This window comes from Saccostrea echinata, unplaced genomic scaffold (assembly GCF_033153115.1).
Source record: "Saccostrea echinata isolate AGI-Se365-2 ecotype Australia unplaced genomic scaffold, CSIRO_AGI_Sech_v1 ptg000016l, whole genome shotgun sequence".
Taxonomy (NCBI): Eukaryota; Metazoa; Mollusca; class Bivalvia; order Ostreida; family Ostreidae; genus Saccostrea; species Saccostrea echinata.
The window spans coordinates 531,541-546,842 of record NW_026889765.1 but is presented as its reverse complement, the minus strand read 5'-3'; the positions used below and the strand labels follow the sequence as shown (position 1 = coordinate 546,842).

Genomic DNA, 15,302 nt, shown 5'->3' with positions numbered 1-15,302 from the left:
ATTTTTCTGGGAATTTTGGCACTTTTCAACTTAGATTCTTGGCCATATCTTGAATATAGAGATGAACAGTTTGACAGCACAACTCCTCTTAAACCGCTGCACAGAATTTCGTCAAACTTTGCATATATTAAGGGCACAGTGTGTAGTTGTGCATATTGCCAGGAAATTCCGATTCCATTATTTTTCTAGGAATTTCTGTACTTTTCAATTTAGATTTTGGCTATATCTTGAATATAGAGATGAACAGTTTGTTAGCGCAACTCCTATTAAACCGCTTAACAGAATTTCGTCAAACTTTGCAGATTTTTAGGACACAGTGTGTAGATGTGCATATTGCCAGGGAATTCCGATTATTTTTGCCCTTAGAATTTTTGCTTTTATTGAAAAAACTTTCCAGCTAGGTAATAAGGAAATCTACTGGAATCAGGTTTTGTAATGAAATTTTATGTGAAATATGACCTTAAAAGACCCCTATTGATTTTGAGAACAAAATATTAGTGATTCAACACACACACACAATTCTTGGATAGAAGTACACAAAATTTCTCCCCCCCCCCCCTTTCAAATAATGCTTTGCCTTAAATAATTTCATAAGTACAGTATATAAACAAATTAATATGACTACATCATAATTTTGTTTCCATCAATTATATAAATATGTAAATTGTCATATGTTGGACATGGTTTTACACTCATTAACAAATTGAAATCACTGAGGAATTTAAATAACAGTTTGTCAGCATAACTCCAGCACTGAATTTCCTGAAACTTTGTAAGTATTGATTTAGACATACATGTAATGTGTAGATTTGTATATTACCAAGAAATTTTGATTCCATTATTTATCTAAAAACTTCAACCCAATTAAATTTGTAACATCCAAAGATTTGAATGTTTTTATATTCAAGAAGTTTTGATGTGATGATTTTTTTTGCCAGCAATGCCCCTTTTTGTTTAAAGTGCACCGTGCTATTCATTATGTGTTGCATTGTCAAGTTTTGGAGGAGCGTGGGGTATGTGAGCTTGCTCACATTTTCTTTCATTAATTTTGATAACAGGATCCAACCTCCTTAAATTTATCTTCTAAATCAGTTCACTCAACATGAGTTAGCAAAAGTTATTCATTAACAATAACACTTTAAAAACTCTACACTGATATGATCATATAAAATATGTGGCACAAAGGCATCAGACATTAGAAGTCTAGAGTAAATTACTGAAACATAAAGATAAAAAAAAAATACGTCACCTTATACTTCCCCAGTACTTTAACTTTTGTTGAAAATGAACAGTAAAATACACTTAAAGTTCAAAGAAAATTAATGGTTTTCCTAGTTATGAGACAAGAGAGGAAAACCATTTTAACAATTCTGCTCCTTTGTTTCTGCACATTGGCAAATTTTATGATACTTTGATAAATAATGTATGGTAACGTTTATCATCAGATCAAATTGCTAAAAGGACATTCTTTTTAATCATTAATTAACTTGCAGGATGTGTTATAAAGCTGGTTTAATGTCTCTGTAAATTAAAGAATGGTATTCTACGAAAAAGCCTTGAAATGGTGGCTAAAATTAGGTTGACTCTCTATTTCCTTTAGTACAGCTTAAAAGGTGAAAGGAGATAGCGTTTTTATCCATTTGTTTGTCTTTTCATCTTTTTACTTATGTCTGTCCACAAGATTTACAGATTTATAAGGCCTCAAAGGTTTTTTTTTATCTTCTTAATAAATTTGGATTTACACAATCTGAGGATGCTTATAAAATATGATTTATATTGTGGACCCGCTGCTCTTGAAATAAAATTAATTTTTTTTTCCATATTAGAATTGGAAGCCTTATTATGCCAAACCTTGGCTCCGGGGACCGCTTTTTGAACACTGAAATCGACACTAATCAAGAAGATTTTAGGTAAGTTTATTTTTATGCCCCAGATCGAAAGATCACGGGGGTATATTGTTTTTGTCCTGTCTGTCTGTCTGTTGTCAACTTTAACCTAGCCCATAACTATTGCGCTGTCAAGGGTAAGGCTTTAATATTTGACATGAGTGTTCATTATGACAAGACCTTTCCAATGGTACACAATTTTTTTTATCATGTGACCTCAACTGTGACCTTTGACCTACATTTGAAAAACTTCAACATAGGCCATAACTATTGCACTGTAGTCTACGTCTCATTCCAGAATAATGTTACCATCGGGGGCATAGTGTTTCACAAACACATCTTGTTTGTCGATGTTTTTCCCTTAAGAATTCGAACCTAAGGGTACTTTATTCCATTTCCAATGATTTTGGGGAAACAAGATGAATTTATGTGAAAAATTTTCTACTTTACGCCGACAATGAACTGATTTTAATCTGACGCTGTTGAGGTAAAATTGACAAATAATAGAAAAAAGTGAAGAGAAAAAATGTATTTCATACATGTATTCAAGTAAGAAATACCTTTTTGCACGTTCATAACAATGTACCTCAATATATCCCGTGTTTAATTTACACTGCATTCAATTACATTACATTCATGAATGTTATACAAATCAGAATTCCTTAGCTTACATTATCACATACATGTAACTTGATTTCTATTATGAGAGTAGTAAAATCTATCACATATGCATTGTTCGATGTATGTTTTTTTTTTTCTGTATGGTGTCTTTACTATTGCCTCCTTTTTAATAATGGAAAGAGACTCAATGGAATGTTTGGACAAAGATCACCAACTGTTGCTCTTTTAATACGTCACTACTGGTGCATCTATCAGCCCTCTTTTCATGTGAAAGGTCATGACCTTAAAAAGTTGTACCCAAGCAGCTTCCATTTCCTGTGTCCACTTGTCTCCAAAATGAGGCTTGATGGCAATAACAAATTGATTTCCAACCAGCTGAAAGAAAGATGGCCAATTAAAAACCTTTATTCAAATGATTTAATGTTTCAAAAAAAGTTTCTTTTCCCTCATACTAATAAAATTTCTTAAATACACAAAATATCATCCATAGAGTGCAATTCTGTAGAATTAAGCTCCATACTCTTTACTTGCATGTGTACGACAAGGAAATAATTATCTAATGGTTGAGTGTTAATAAAAAGCTCACATATTTTAAAAAAAAAAACAAAACAAACAAAATTATGACTAATTGAATTACAGGGTCCTTAGCACATACTTCTGTGAACCAGACTTCTTGGCCACGAAGTAAACACTTTGTGCTCACCGACCTGTATTCTACATCAATTACCTCAGACTATATGCGAGAGTAACAAAATTAAATGTCATTACCACAACTGTATCTTTAACAAAACCGTCCCCAAAACTAATTTGTAATATCCACTGAGGACAATTCTTACATGCCTTCCATCAGCAGCCATTCAAAACATTTTAAGATTTTTTCAACATAATTGGTAGAATTCTTTTCCAACCATCTGCATTTTGAATATGACCGAGTAGAACGAAATTTAAACCAAAACCGTCTAGAACAAATTTTAAAAAAATCCTTAAGTTTCTATAATTTGCTATTTTTCCTGATCGTAACTTACACTTACATATATTCATTAAAAACATTGAAATTACTCCCTTATGTTTTTAGACGTTCTGCAGATAGAACAAAACGGGCATACATTGTATGAAAAAATAACCTTCAGTCTTCTTTGCGGAGGTAATAAAGACAACAAAACATTCCACTCTATAAATGTCATTTACATAGATGATTATTAATGTCGTATTAGCGCTGTCGGGAGGTATTGGATGAAAAAATCTAAAATTAAAAACGTGGGTCGCAATAATTATTATTTTTCTTCCAATTATTAAGTTAAAAGTTTTTATAGTAAGTTTCGTTGAACTATATGAACAAACTTACGTGATTAAATTCAGGAATTGTGCTTCAATTAAAAAACAAAATCTTTACGTAGAAAATGCGATAAAATCTAAACCACCTTTTACCTTTAAATACGATAGCAAACTTTTTTATGAGAAAAGAAAAAAAATTATCTCAAGTATTTTGCTAGTCATCTTTTCTTATTAATTCGAATATGTGATAAAAGATAAAGGACAGACAAACTTCTTCTCATAGTAATAATAACTAGAGGTACATATACTTTGAGCACTTAGCTCAGAAAATGATACCCCAGCTTCAATATGAGTTTAATGGCAAAGTCCATGTTTTGCAATAGGAAAGCCCAGATATTTGTCCAATCAAAACCTTATGTTGGAGGTGCAAAATGGCATTAAATTATTTTCACTGGAATAGGAGGAGTTGCAGATAAGAGATGGGTACCCCATAACATATTATAGAAAGAATGTCAGTGTCTAGGTTTTGCTATGGAAAATTCCAAATATGGATTCAATCAAAAAGTAAAATGTGTGATTCATAATGGCACTACAAGTATGTAAAAAGATTCTGTGAAACAGTTCATTAAAATTTGGTTTAGGCCCCGTTATTAGCAGACCTATGAAGCAGAATTTGTCCAAAATCTTGTACGTGAAAAGAAGAAAACACTTGCTGTGGCGTTCAACTCGACATTTAGATATATCGACGACGTATTGTCAATCAACAATAGCTATTTTCATTCTTATGTCGATACGATATATCCTGGTGAACTTGAGATAAAAGATACCACAGAGTCTGACACATCTGTTTCATATTTGGATATTTTACTTGAAAAAGACGTTAATGGTAATCTAACAACCAAGCTTTATGATAAACGTGATGACTTTAACTTTTCAATCGTCAACTTCCCTTACTTATGCAGCAATATACCTTCATCAACTGCATACGGGGTATATATCTCTCAGTTGATTCGATACGCAAGAGCATGCTCTACGTATGTACAATTTCTAAAACGAGGTAAATTATTGACAAATAAGTTGATGAAACAAGAGTATCAGCTGTCTCGTTTAAAGTCATCATTTCGTAAGTTCTTTGGTCGATACAATGACCTTGTCAGCAAATACAATTTATCATTGAGTCAAATGCTGACTGACGTTTTTCATACTAATTGTTAGGCCATTATTCACACACTGAATTGTCGACGGATTTTTCCGTTATTTCCCGATCATGACAAGGAGCACACGGCGGGTGTGACCGGTCGGCAGGGGATGCTCACTCCTCCATGGCACCTGATCCCACCTCCGATGTTTGGAGGTCCGTGTTTGCTCTGCTCCTATTTTGTATTGTATACTGGACTTTTGAGCTTGAATACTGTTCGTTATCTCTATATATTTCATTTAGGAGGAGTTGTGGATAAGAGATGGGTATCCACCATTATTATTTATAGAATGTCAGTGTCCAGGTTTTGCTAATGGAAAGCTCAAATATGTATCCGATCAAAAAGTAAAGTAGGAGGTGCACAATGTAATAAAGATTCTGTGAATGTCTCATTGTTTTATTCAGTGGTATACAAATGTAGGAGAAAGTTGCGGATAAAAAATGGGCACCCCAAAATGTAACGGACGGACGTACAGGCAGACAGACGGACACCCCCATCCTATACCTGCCTCCCTCGCTTTTAGCAGGGTATAATAATAATATGGTATTGAAAGATCATAAGAATTAAGTTGAAAATTTGTAAAGATTAAAAAAATGAATAAAAACACTAACTTTAAGAACCTTACTGTGCATATTTGTGTAGATCCCTAGCATAGGTCGAATTTTAAATTTAAAAAAAATAGCTTATAACGAGTTTTATTTCTAATGAAATGATTCTCTTCTGTCTGGGCGTTTAACTCCAAAATTAGTTTTTTTAAACAATCAACATATTGATATATTTATGTATTATGATTTTTCTCATTAAGAAAGCAATTCTAGTCCTGCATTGAACATGTTTACGATGAATTTTAAAGTTGCAGCTCTGAACAGTTCCGTCCTTAGTTAAAACCTTGCCTTAGGTTATTGATGATTTTGATCATTAGTACAGGCTAAGTTTGAAAATTCGCCTTTATACTATTCCTTTGTATTACATATGACCTACTTCAGAATCTTCGTTTCTGACCACGGAATTCTAAATACATACTATACATACATGTACATGTATAATACCTTATTTACATCTTGAGAGATTAGTTACACCCTTCAAATAATTAACAATTACTTCAGCAAGTTAAGAACCGGATAAATAAATTAAGACCTGTTCAAAATTACTGGCTAATAATTTTTTTTTTTGGAAGTAAAAACTTCAAATTCACTACTGTCGATAAAAAGTATGGTTTATCTATTCTTCTCAATGCAAATACTTTGAAAAAATTGCAAGAATATAAATCTATTTATAGGCTGTTTCTATAACAGAAATGGACAGCCCACATGCAGAGGAAAGATAGCTCCCAAGTAGTTTAAACTACTGTATACATGGATTGTTGTACATGTATACGTTTATTCGTAGCTTTTCGGACGAAATCCTTCAAAACTTTTGACTGAATTAAGATTAATTACTAGGTCATGCACACCATATAATATAATCCTTACGTCAACAAAATCGTATCTTGCATTGTAGTGCGTATGCCTCTCTCCCAGTTCGTGCATAAGGTTATGTAATTTTTCGGGAGTTTTTATTCTGCCTATGCACTTTTCTACAGTTCCCATAACCCTCAAAGCATGTGACCGTAGAATGGCGCTGTGTTCCATGTCTTCTTTTGAAAGTTGCTGGAACGGCAGAAAGGCATCTTGCACTTCTGGGTGAGTTTGAAATAAACTGAAAAGATACATAAATATTTCTTTTTATTAATGTGGCATAAGTTTTTAAATTATGGACTTTTTTCAGAACTAAAAAGGGCAAACAGTTTTCGAATTCCGATTTGCAAGTACCCGACAGAAGAGAATAAACCGGACCAACTTAGACATGTATGCACCAAGCATTGTAGTAATTGTTTGATTATACGCGAATTTAAGAATGTAAAATTAAACAAGAAGTGTCTGTGAAACACTGATGCCCCAGTATGGCAGCTCAAATGCATGTCAAATTCCAAGGTTAAGAGATCAAATTTGTTGTTACCCAAAGAAAGGACTTGTCACAAGTCATACACCTCTGAAATACGAAAGGTCTAGCACCAACTGTTAAAAAATTCTGGCCAAGTTTAAAGTTGTCCAAAAGTAGATCAAACTCCAAGATCAAGGTCAAAGGGTCAAAATTGTTGGTACTCAAACGAAGGTCTTGTCACAAGGAATACACATGTCTAATATGAAAGCCCATCATTGTATATATAGCTCCAAACATTCAAAACCTATGGCCACGTTTAAAGATTTTTGTAAGTAGTCAAACTCCAAGGTCAAAAACATTACACCCAAGGAAAGGTCTTATCATAAGGAATACACCTGTGAAGTATGAGAGCCCTAGCCCTAACCGTTCAAAAGTTATGGCCAATGTTATAGTGTGGTAAAATTTTACAAAAGTGGGTCATACTCCAAGGTCAAGAGGTCAAATATGTTGATACCCAAAGAAAGGTCTTCACACAAAGAATACACATTTTAAATATAAAAACCATAGCTCCAACCAATCAAAAGTTATGGGCAAGGTTAAAGTTTTTGCGGACAAACAAACAGACAGACGGACAGAGCAAAAACTATATGCCCCCGAATCTTCGATTACGCAATAGACAAATGTTTTCTTACTTAAATACTAGACCAAAATGTCATGAAATCACAGCTGAGCCTTGAAGAAAAAAGATTGGTTTGCATATCGCTATTGATGTTTTATAATAATGCTTCAGATATGAAGGTAAGTAATCGTATTGGTCTAATAAATTTGTAAGAACTCAATAACGTTTACACAAAAATATATTCCATTTAATTTAAGTTGTAAGTCCTTTCTAACATTTCTAAGCGAAATAATATTCAACTTGTAAATATGGTTGGTAAAGAATTTATATGTTGCATGTTTTAAATGAAAATATGAACCATAAATTAAGTAAACATTCAATACAAGCTTATTCCTGACACAAGTATTATGTATCATTATTGTAAACAACAGAGCACAATTTACTTTATATTCACAATGAACTTTTTCCTGCCTGTAATATTTCTCTATGATTATCAACGTAGCTAAATAGTTTTTTAAAAATGCAGATGTCAGACAATAAATGGCAAATAAAAAAAAATCGAGATACCGTGTATGCTTTTAGACACTTATTCCATTTAAATTCTTTGGGATGATTGATAACTCCTTGAAAAGAAACAAATTAATGTTGTTTTTGAAGCACCTTTACATATTCCGTTATAAATAAAACGCTTTACTTCTTTCTTTTTTTTTAAAGAATGCATTTGTATTCCTTTTGATTTTCATAATCACTTGACACAAGAAATATTTGCTAGATTAGAATGATGGGGAGACCTTAGAGACAGTTACAAATCACATAACACACAAGACAGATGCAATAAATATCATCGAAAACAGCAGTAAATTTTGGAACAGATCTTCGGCACACAGAGCATCGTCTCATACGATTGATGAAGGTAATATGAATGTCTGAATTTCAAACAGCAAGGAATAGGTTTAACATTTTACATAAGATAAGAGAGAATAATGTGTAGAATTTATAGTGTTGATAAGATGCTATATAAGTTGACAACAATATTATACAACCGATTTCAGTTCTTATATGCTATAAATCTACTATGAATTTTAGGGGACATTGCATTTTTAAAGAAATGAGAGATATCCTAAATGGATATCATGTATGCATATGTCAAGATAGGGTTTAATATTTTACTTCAAAACTCATTAATTTTGTCTTTTGATAACACACCAAACAAAATACTGTGGGATCATTTTAATTCGTGGAGGTCATTGTTCCTTGGCTTTCAAAATTGTACTGTTTCGTGCGACGTAATTTCGTGGGTTGCATTACACAGAAAACCCACCAAACAAAATACTGTGGGATCATTTTAATTCGTGGAGGTCATTGTTCCTTGGCTTTCAAAATTGTACTGTTTCGTGCGACGTAATTTCGTGGGTTGCATTACACAGAAAACCCATGGACGAATACACTGAAAAAAAACATCGCTTGGGGAACGTTGGTATACATATAAGAATGACCTGCGAAATTGCAAAAAAAAAAAAAATTGATTCTCCACGAACAATGGTGATTGAAAAGTTTTATTTACACCAAACGGTGATAACACAAAAACAAGACATGTTTGTGAAACACTTATGCCTCCTCTCCCCCCCCCCCCCCTCTGGACATACATCATAGGGTGCACAAGCCTTTATTGTGGGCAGTATACATTATGGGCAGTGTTCATGGAAACAAAATTGACCTTTTGAACTTAAAATCAATAGGGGTCATCTACCGCTACTATCCGAGATGCATCAACCAGAAATAGTCTTCTACATCACATCTTTGGCTAAAACACTTTTCTCATGATATTTCATGCTGAGATAATGAACGGATTTCAAATAACTGGATTTTTTCTAAGTCCAAGGGACATAGCTCTGTCAAAAATTGCTCGATCGTACCCAAAACAGAATTTGACATAGTTATTCTTATGAAAAATCTGTGTACCAAATTTCATTTCAGTATGTGCAACCTCTGCGAAGAAAATGAACGGAAACTGTTGGTGGACCGACCGACAGACAGCAGCAAAGCAATATGCCCTCCCTATTTCAAAGGGAGGCATAATAATTAAATGTATTAACCAAATCCATATTGTACTAAAATTCAAAACCCAAGAAGCGTGTTCTGAAAAATAAACAAAATTATATGCATCATTGCTTCACAATCTTTGTGTAATGCATTGAAGTTCGGAATTTGATGCCTTTGCTCTTTCAATAAATAAATAACGTGTTCTATCCGTTAATAATCTTCGGCTCATTTTCCAATCAGAAAATGATCTGGAAAGGTCTACGATAAAATATTTAAAAAGACCATGTGCCACAACGCTAATATAATTGATCTGTTCTTTCTGACACAAATTTCCAATAAATTTTATACCATGCCCATCCGAGAGAAGTGATTATAACAAATTGAACATATTTAGAAAGAATGATTGCATAAAGTCTGTCCCACGGTACCTACGTCATCCCTCTTTATATCTCAAAATACATAAATTCTTCGGCCTTCAACTGAGTTTGATCAACAGATCTTTTCTTTTTTTTAAATCTGCTTTGAAACATATCTAGTTCAACTAGTACATTGACAATATCAAAGTCAACAGGAATGTGACATTACAAAATGGCCCTCACTTTGGAAAGAGATCCATGATTTTCCGTTTGCTTGTCGTCAGTAACGTACATAGTACACAGCTAACTCGGTAAATCTCTTGATCTTGAAATAACAACTACTTCGCGAACTTGATAGCAATCGCCGAAATGAAATCTACATTGTAAATTCCTGCATATTTTGAATCTGTCAATATAGTAGTTGAACTCAAGAGTTACTTACATAGCAGAATGCTTGGACAAAATTTGTCATATCGGAATGTTTTAAGTTATATATATATATATATATATATATATATATATATATATATATATATATATATATATATATATATATAGTCTGACATAAAAATGTTTGGAAATGATGAGATTTTAATGTTTGATGATAATTTCTGTAAAAATAAGCCAAAGTTTATTTCATATCGTTTTATGTATGGTGAAAGGGCTTATGTGGAAAAGACTATTTGAAATATGGAAATAACGAACAGTAATGAAGCTCAGAAGTCAATTGGAACATTACAAATATGAAGCAGAGCAAACGCGGACCTCTAAAAGCATCAGAGGTATGATCAGGTGCCATGGAGAAGCAAGCATCCCCTGTCGACCGGTCACTCCCGCCTTGTGCTCTATCATGATCTTGCAAACAGAAAATCCGAGGCTAATTCAGTGTGCAAATAATGGCCTAATACTTAGTATGAAAAACGTCAGTCAGCATTCGGCTTGATGATCGATTGTATTTGCTGACTAGGTCATTATACCGACCATAGAACTTGTTGACTTCAAATGAGAGTATTAATATTCTTGTTTGTTTCATCAACTTGTTTGTCAATAGTTTGTCTCGTTTTAGAAATTACTCGTGCTTTTGCGTATCGAATCAACTTGGAGATGTAAACTCCATATGCAGGTGATAAGGGTAAATTGCTACATAAGTAAGGGAAGTTGACGATAGAAAAGTTGAAGTCAACACGTTTATCATGAAGTTTTGTTGGTTACCATGCTCATTCTGGGAAATGATATCCTTATCCACCCATCCTATTGCCGAATTTCGCTATTTCTGACAAATGGACTGTTCTTGTTATAAAAAAAATAACTTGCATGGTAAGAAATATGACTCGAACAAATCTTTTAGCTTTTGTGAACAGGACGATACGAAACATGTCACGTGACTGCCTGGATCACGTGATTCACGCATGGGCAGAACGGTGGCAGATGTGCATTAAAATCGGAAAGGGCTACTTTAAAAAATAATGAACACTGAAACCTAATTTTATTTCTTATATTTAAGTAATTCAATTAGCTCACGAACTTTTTGATCACCCCTTCACATTCATTAAAATTGTTTTCAATATACCTTTAAATACTTGAAACAAAGAATTCAAGCGATGATCACCCCGAAGTTTGTGCAAATATGGATCAAATCATAGATATTTTGACATTTCACGATTATAAGAAACGCCTTATTACGTTTCCTAAAACTAAAAAAAAATACATGTAGATTTTATGCTATCACAAAGAAAACTTTCTATGAAACCTTCTTTTTTGCTTGAAGGTTTCTGAACTGAAATAATCTAAAATATAGAGCTCGCTTTTTCATCAGTAACAGATATTAAATTACCTCATTTCTTTTTCCTTCGCCAAGCGCTCGGCACTTTGAAGTGAAAGTTGCGGGTCCTTCAGATGAGACCTTAACAAGAGGCCCATGGGCCACATCGCTCACCTGAGCACATTGGCAAGGCAAAAGCACAAATCAGTTCAGTATTGAAAAGATTACCTGGGGGTGGGGGGGAGGGGGGGGTGAATTTTAAACTACCTGATGATGCTTCCAGGTCAATATAACAAATGGCTTTATTGTACTTGAGAAGATTTTTTAAAAAAATTTCCCATATATTCCTTTGTAAAAATTTGATCCTCAATTGTGGCTCCTCCCTATCCCAGGGGTCATCATTTGAACTTGAGTCTACACTACCTGAGGATGCTTCCATATCAATATGACTAAACATAGCTTTCTTGTTCTTGAGAAGAAATATTTTTTTTATATGTTCTTATGTAAAACTTTCGATCCCCCAATGGGCCCCATCCAACCCCTGGGGGTCATCATTTGAACAAAATTGAATCTACACTACCTGAGGATGCTTCCATATCAAAATGACTAATCATGGTTTGCAGTTCTTCAGAAGAAGATATTTTCCTATATATTTCTATTTAAGACTTTGATCCTCCATTGTGGCCCCATCCTACCCACGGGGGTCATGATTTGAACAAAATAGAATCTACACTACCTGAGGATGCTTCCACATAAATATGATCAATCAGGGCTTTGCTGTTCCTGAGAAGATTTTAAAAATTTTTCCTATACATTTCTATGTAAAACTTTGATCCTCCATTGTGGCCCCGCCCTACCCCCGGGGGTCATGATTTGAATAAATTTGAGTCTACACTACCTGTGGATGTTTCCATATAAATATGAACAATCTGGGCTTTGCTGTTCCTGAGAAGAAGATTTTTCCTATATATTTCTATGTACAACTTTGATAGTCCATTGCGGCCCTGCCCCACCCACGGTGGTCATGATTTGAACAAATTTGAATCTACACTACCTGAGGATGCTTCCATATAAATGACTCATCATGGCTTTGCCGTTCTTGAGAAGAAGATTTTTAAAGATTTTTCCTATATATTTCTATGTAAAACTTTGATCCTCCATTGTGGCCCCGCCCTACCCCCTGGGGTCATGATTTTAACAAACTTGAATCTACACTACCTGAAGATGCTTCCATATAAATATGACTCATCATGACTTTGCTGTTCTTGAGAAGAAGATTTTTAAAGACTTTTCCTATATATTTCTATGTTAAAATTTGATCCTCCATTGTGGCCCCGCCCTACCCCCTGGGGTCATGATTTGAACAAACTTGAATCTACACTACCTGAGGATGCTTCCATATAAATATGACTCATCATGACTTTGCTGTTCTTGAGAAGAAGATTTTTAAAGACTTTTCCTATATATTTCTATGTTAAAATTTGATCCTCCATTGTGGCCCCGCCCTACCCCCGGTGGTCATGATTTGAACAAATTTGAATCTACACTACCTGAGGATGCTTCCATATAAATATGACTCATCATGACTTTGCTGTTCTTGAGAAGATTTTTAAAGATTTTTCCTATATATTTCTATGTAAAACTTTGATCTTCCATTGTGGCCCCGCCCTACCCCCGGGGGTCATGATTTGAACAAATTTGAATCTACACTACCTGAGGATGCTTCCATATAAATATGACTCATCATGACTTTGCTGTTCTTGAGAAGAAGATTTTTAAAGATTTTTCCTATATATTTCTATGTAAAACTTTGATCTTCCATTGTGGCCCCGCCCTACCCCCGGGGGTCATGGTTTGAACAAACTTGAATCTACACTACCTGAGGATGCTTCCATATAAATATAACTCATCATGACTTTGCTGTTCTTGAGAAGAAGATTTTTAAAGATTTTTCCTATATATTTCTATGTAAAACTTTGATCCTCCATTGTGGCCCTGCCCTACCCCCGGGGGTCATGATTTGAACAAATTTGAATCTACACTACCTGAGGATGCTTCCACATGAGTTTCATCTTTCCTGGCCCTATGGTTCTTGAGAAGAAGATTTTTAAATGTTGCCATTATTTTTTCACTGATTCCTAATTATCTCCCCTTGAAAGAGGGCATGGCCCTTCATTTGAACAAACTTGAATCCCCTTTACCCAAGGATACTTTGTGGCAAGTTTGGTTGAAATTGGCCCAGTGGTTCTTGAGAAGAAGTCGAAAATGTGAAAAGTTTACAGACAGACAGACGGACAGACAGACAGACGGACGCCGGACAAAATGTGATCAGAAAAGCTCACTTGAGCTTTCAGCTCAGGTGAGCTAAAAACCGAGGCCCCGTGTCACGGTAGGCGTTGGCAAGATAAAGAACCCTCACTGTTTAATGGCCCTGAGTACCGATTAAAGGTCTAAATTTGAAGCCCTTCACCGGTTTATGGTGACATCTCTATATGATTGAAAAATTCTCGAACGGGACGAAAAACAACATACGAACAATCATATCCCTAAACTTTTTGGTGTATTTTAATAGTGAAATTTCTGTCTTAAACAGCCTTTCAACTGTATCAGCAACAACAATGCTATATTAAACACCACGAAAATCTAAAAGTTAGCGTTTGAAGCTTAATATACTCGGCATAAATGAACGCGTGTTTAGTGTTCGATTCGCCCTGCTTTCATTAATAATAACAATGACGTTGCAAACCTGTCATGTGTATAAATCACATAAATATCTGCGAATAAGTATAAATCTGAAATTGAATAAAAGTTCTGAAACCTTAAGATAAAAACTAAAATTAGTTTTGCTTCCCCCTCTTGTAGTTTATCGACATAAAATACTTTTAATTTTGGTGAAAACAAACATGAAAATTCATTAAGAGGATTAAGGACTCTAATGGAATAGATGAAAGATAAGCACTAGACAATAAAAATCTCCTGCTTTGTTTTTGCACATCGGATTGCATTTCATGATGTCTTGATATCTAATGCACGGAAGCACACTTTTTCGTCACAAGATCAAAATGATGGAAGGGACTTCTCCATACATAGATTAACCTTGGATACGTGTTTTAATAAGGTTTTCCATGCATGATTGTGTAATGATACATCTAAATTAACCCCTGTTTGAGGAAATCAATAAAATCGTGACATTCTTTACAGTGTTTCAAGTGTCATTAAGTGCACATAGGCTTGAACTAGTAGCCGTGTTAATGTTGATCACTGTTCCTTAATTAAATCATCTGAAGAAGTTGGAAGGAGTGTTTTCTGCCTTTCCTTAATTATCGATCTGTACGTCCTGTTTGTGTACAACATATATCAGAAAACATTAAAGACTTCTTACATTTTATTTAAAGTAGTCGATATACATAAAAATTCAAAATCACAAAATTTTGTAACATCAGAACCTATGTCTTTCCAACGCTTCATAAACCATTCCAAACGAAAAATTTAAGACCAGGCTTTTTGGCTTTCATAAACAACAGCTTCCTCAATAAAAATGTAAATTCTCATAGTTGTGATTTGACGTCTACAAAATCACACTGTTAAAATCACCCCGATTCTACACAACAAGTCTTC

General features: G+C 34.2%; 1 protein-coding gene across 1 annotated transcript in view; it reads right to left on the bottom strand.

The window, feature by feature from the left end:
* Positions 1 to 2,413: 2,413 nt before the first annotated feature.
* The window catches only part of LOC133188781 (neuroglobin-1-like), a 32,563-nt gene continuing 19,674 nt past the window's right edge, over positions 2,414 to 15,302 (bottom strand). Inside the window, exons 2-3 of the mRNA XM_061324267.1 lie at positions 6,454 to 6,679; positions 2,414 to 2,882 (exon numbers count right to left, since the gene is read on the bottom strand). Of these exons, the coding sequence (XP_061180251.1) occupies positions 2,733 to 2,882; positions 6,454 to 6,679 (376 nt within the window). The 3' untranslated portion in view covers positions 2,414 to 2,732. The remainder of the gene's footprint in view (positions 2,883 to 6,453; positions 6,680 to 15,302) is intronic.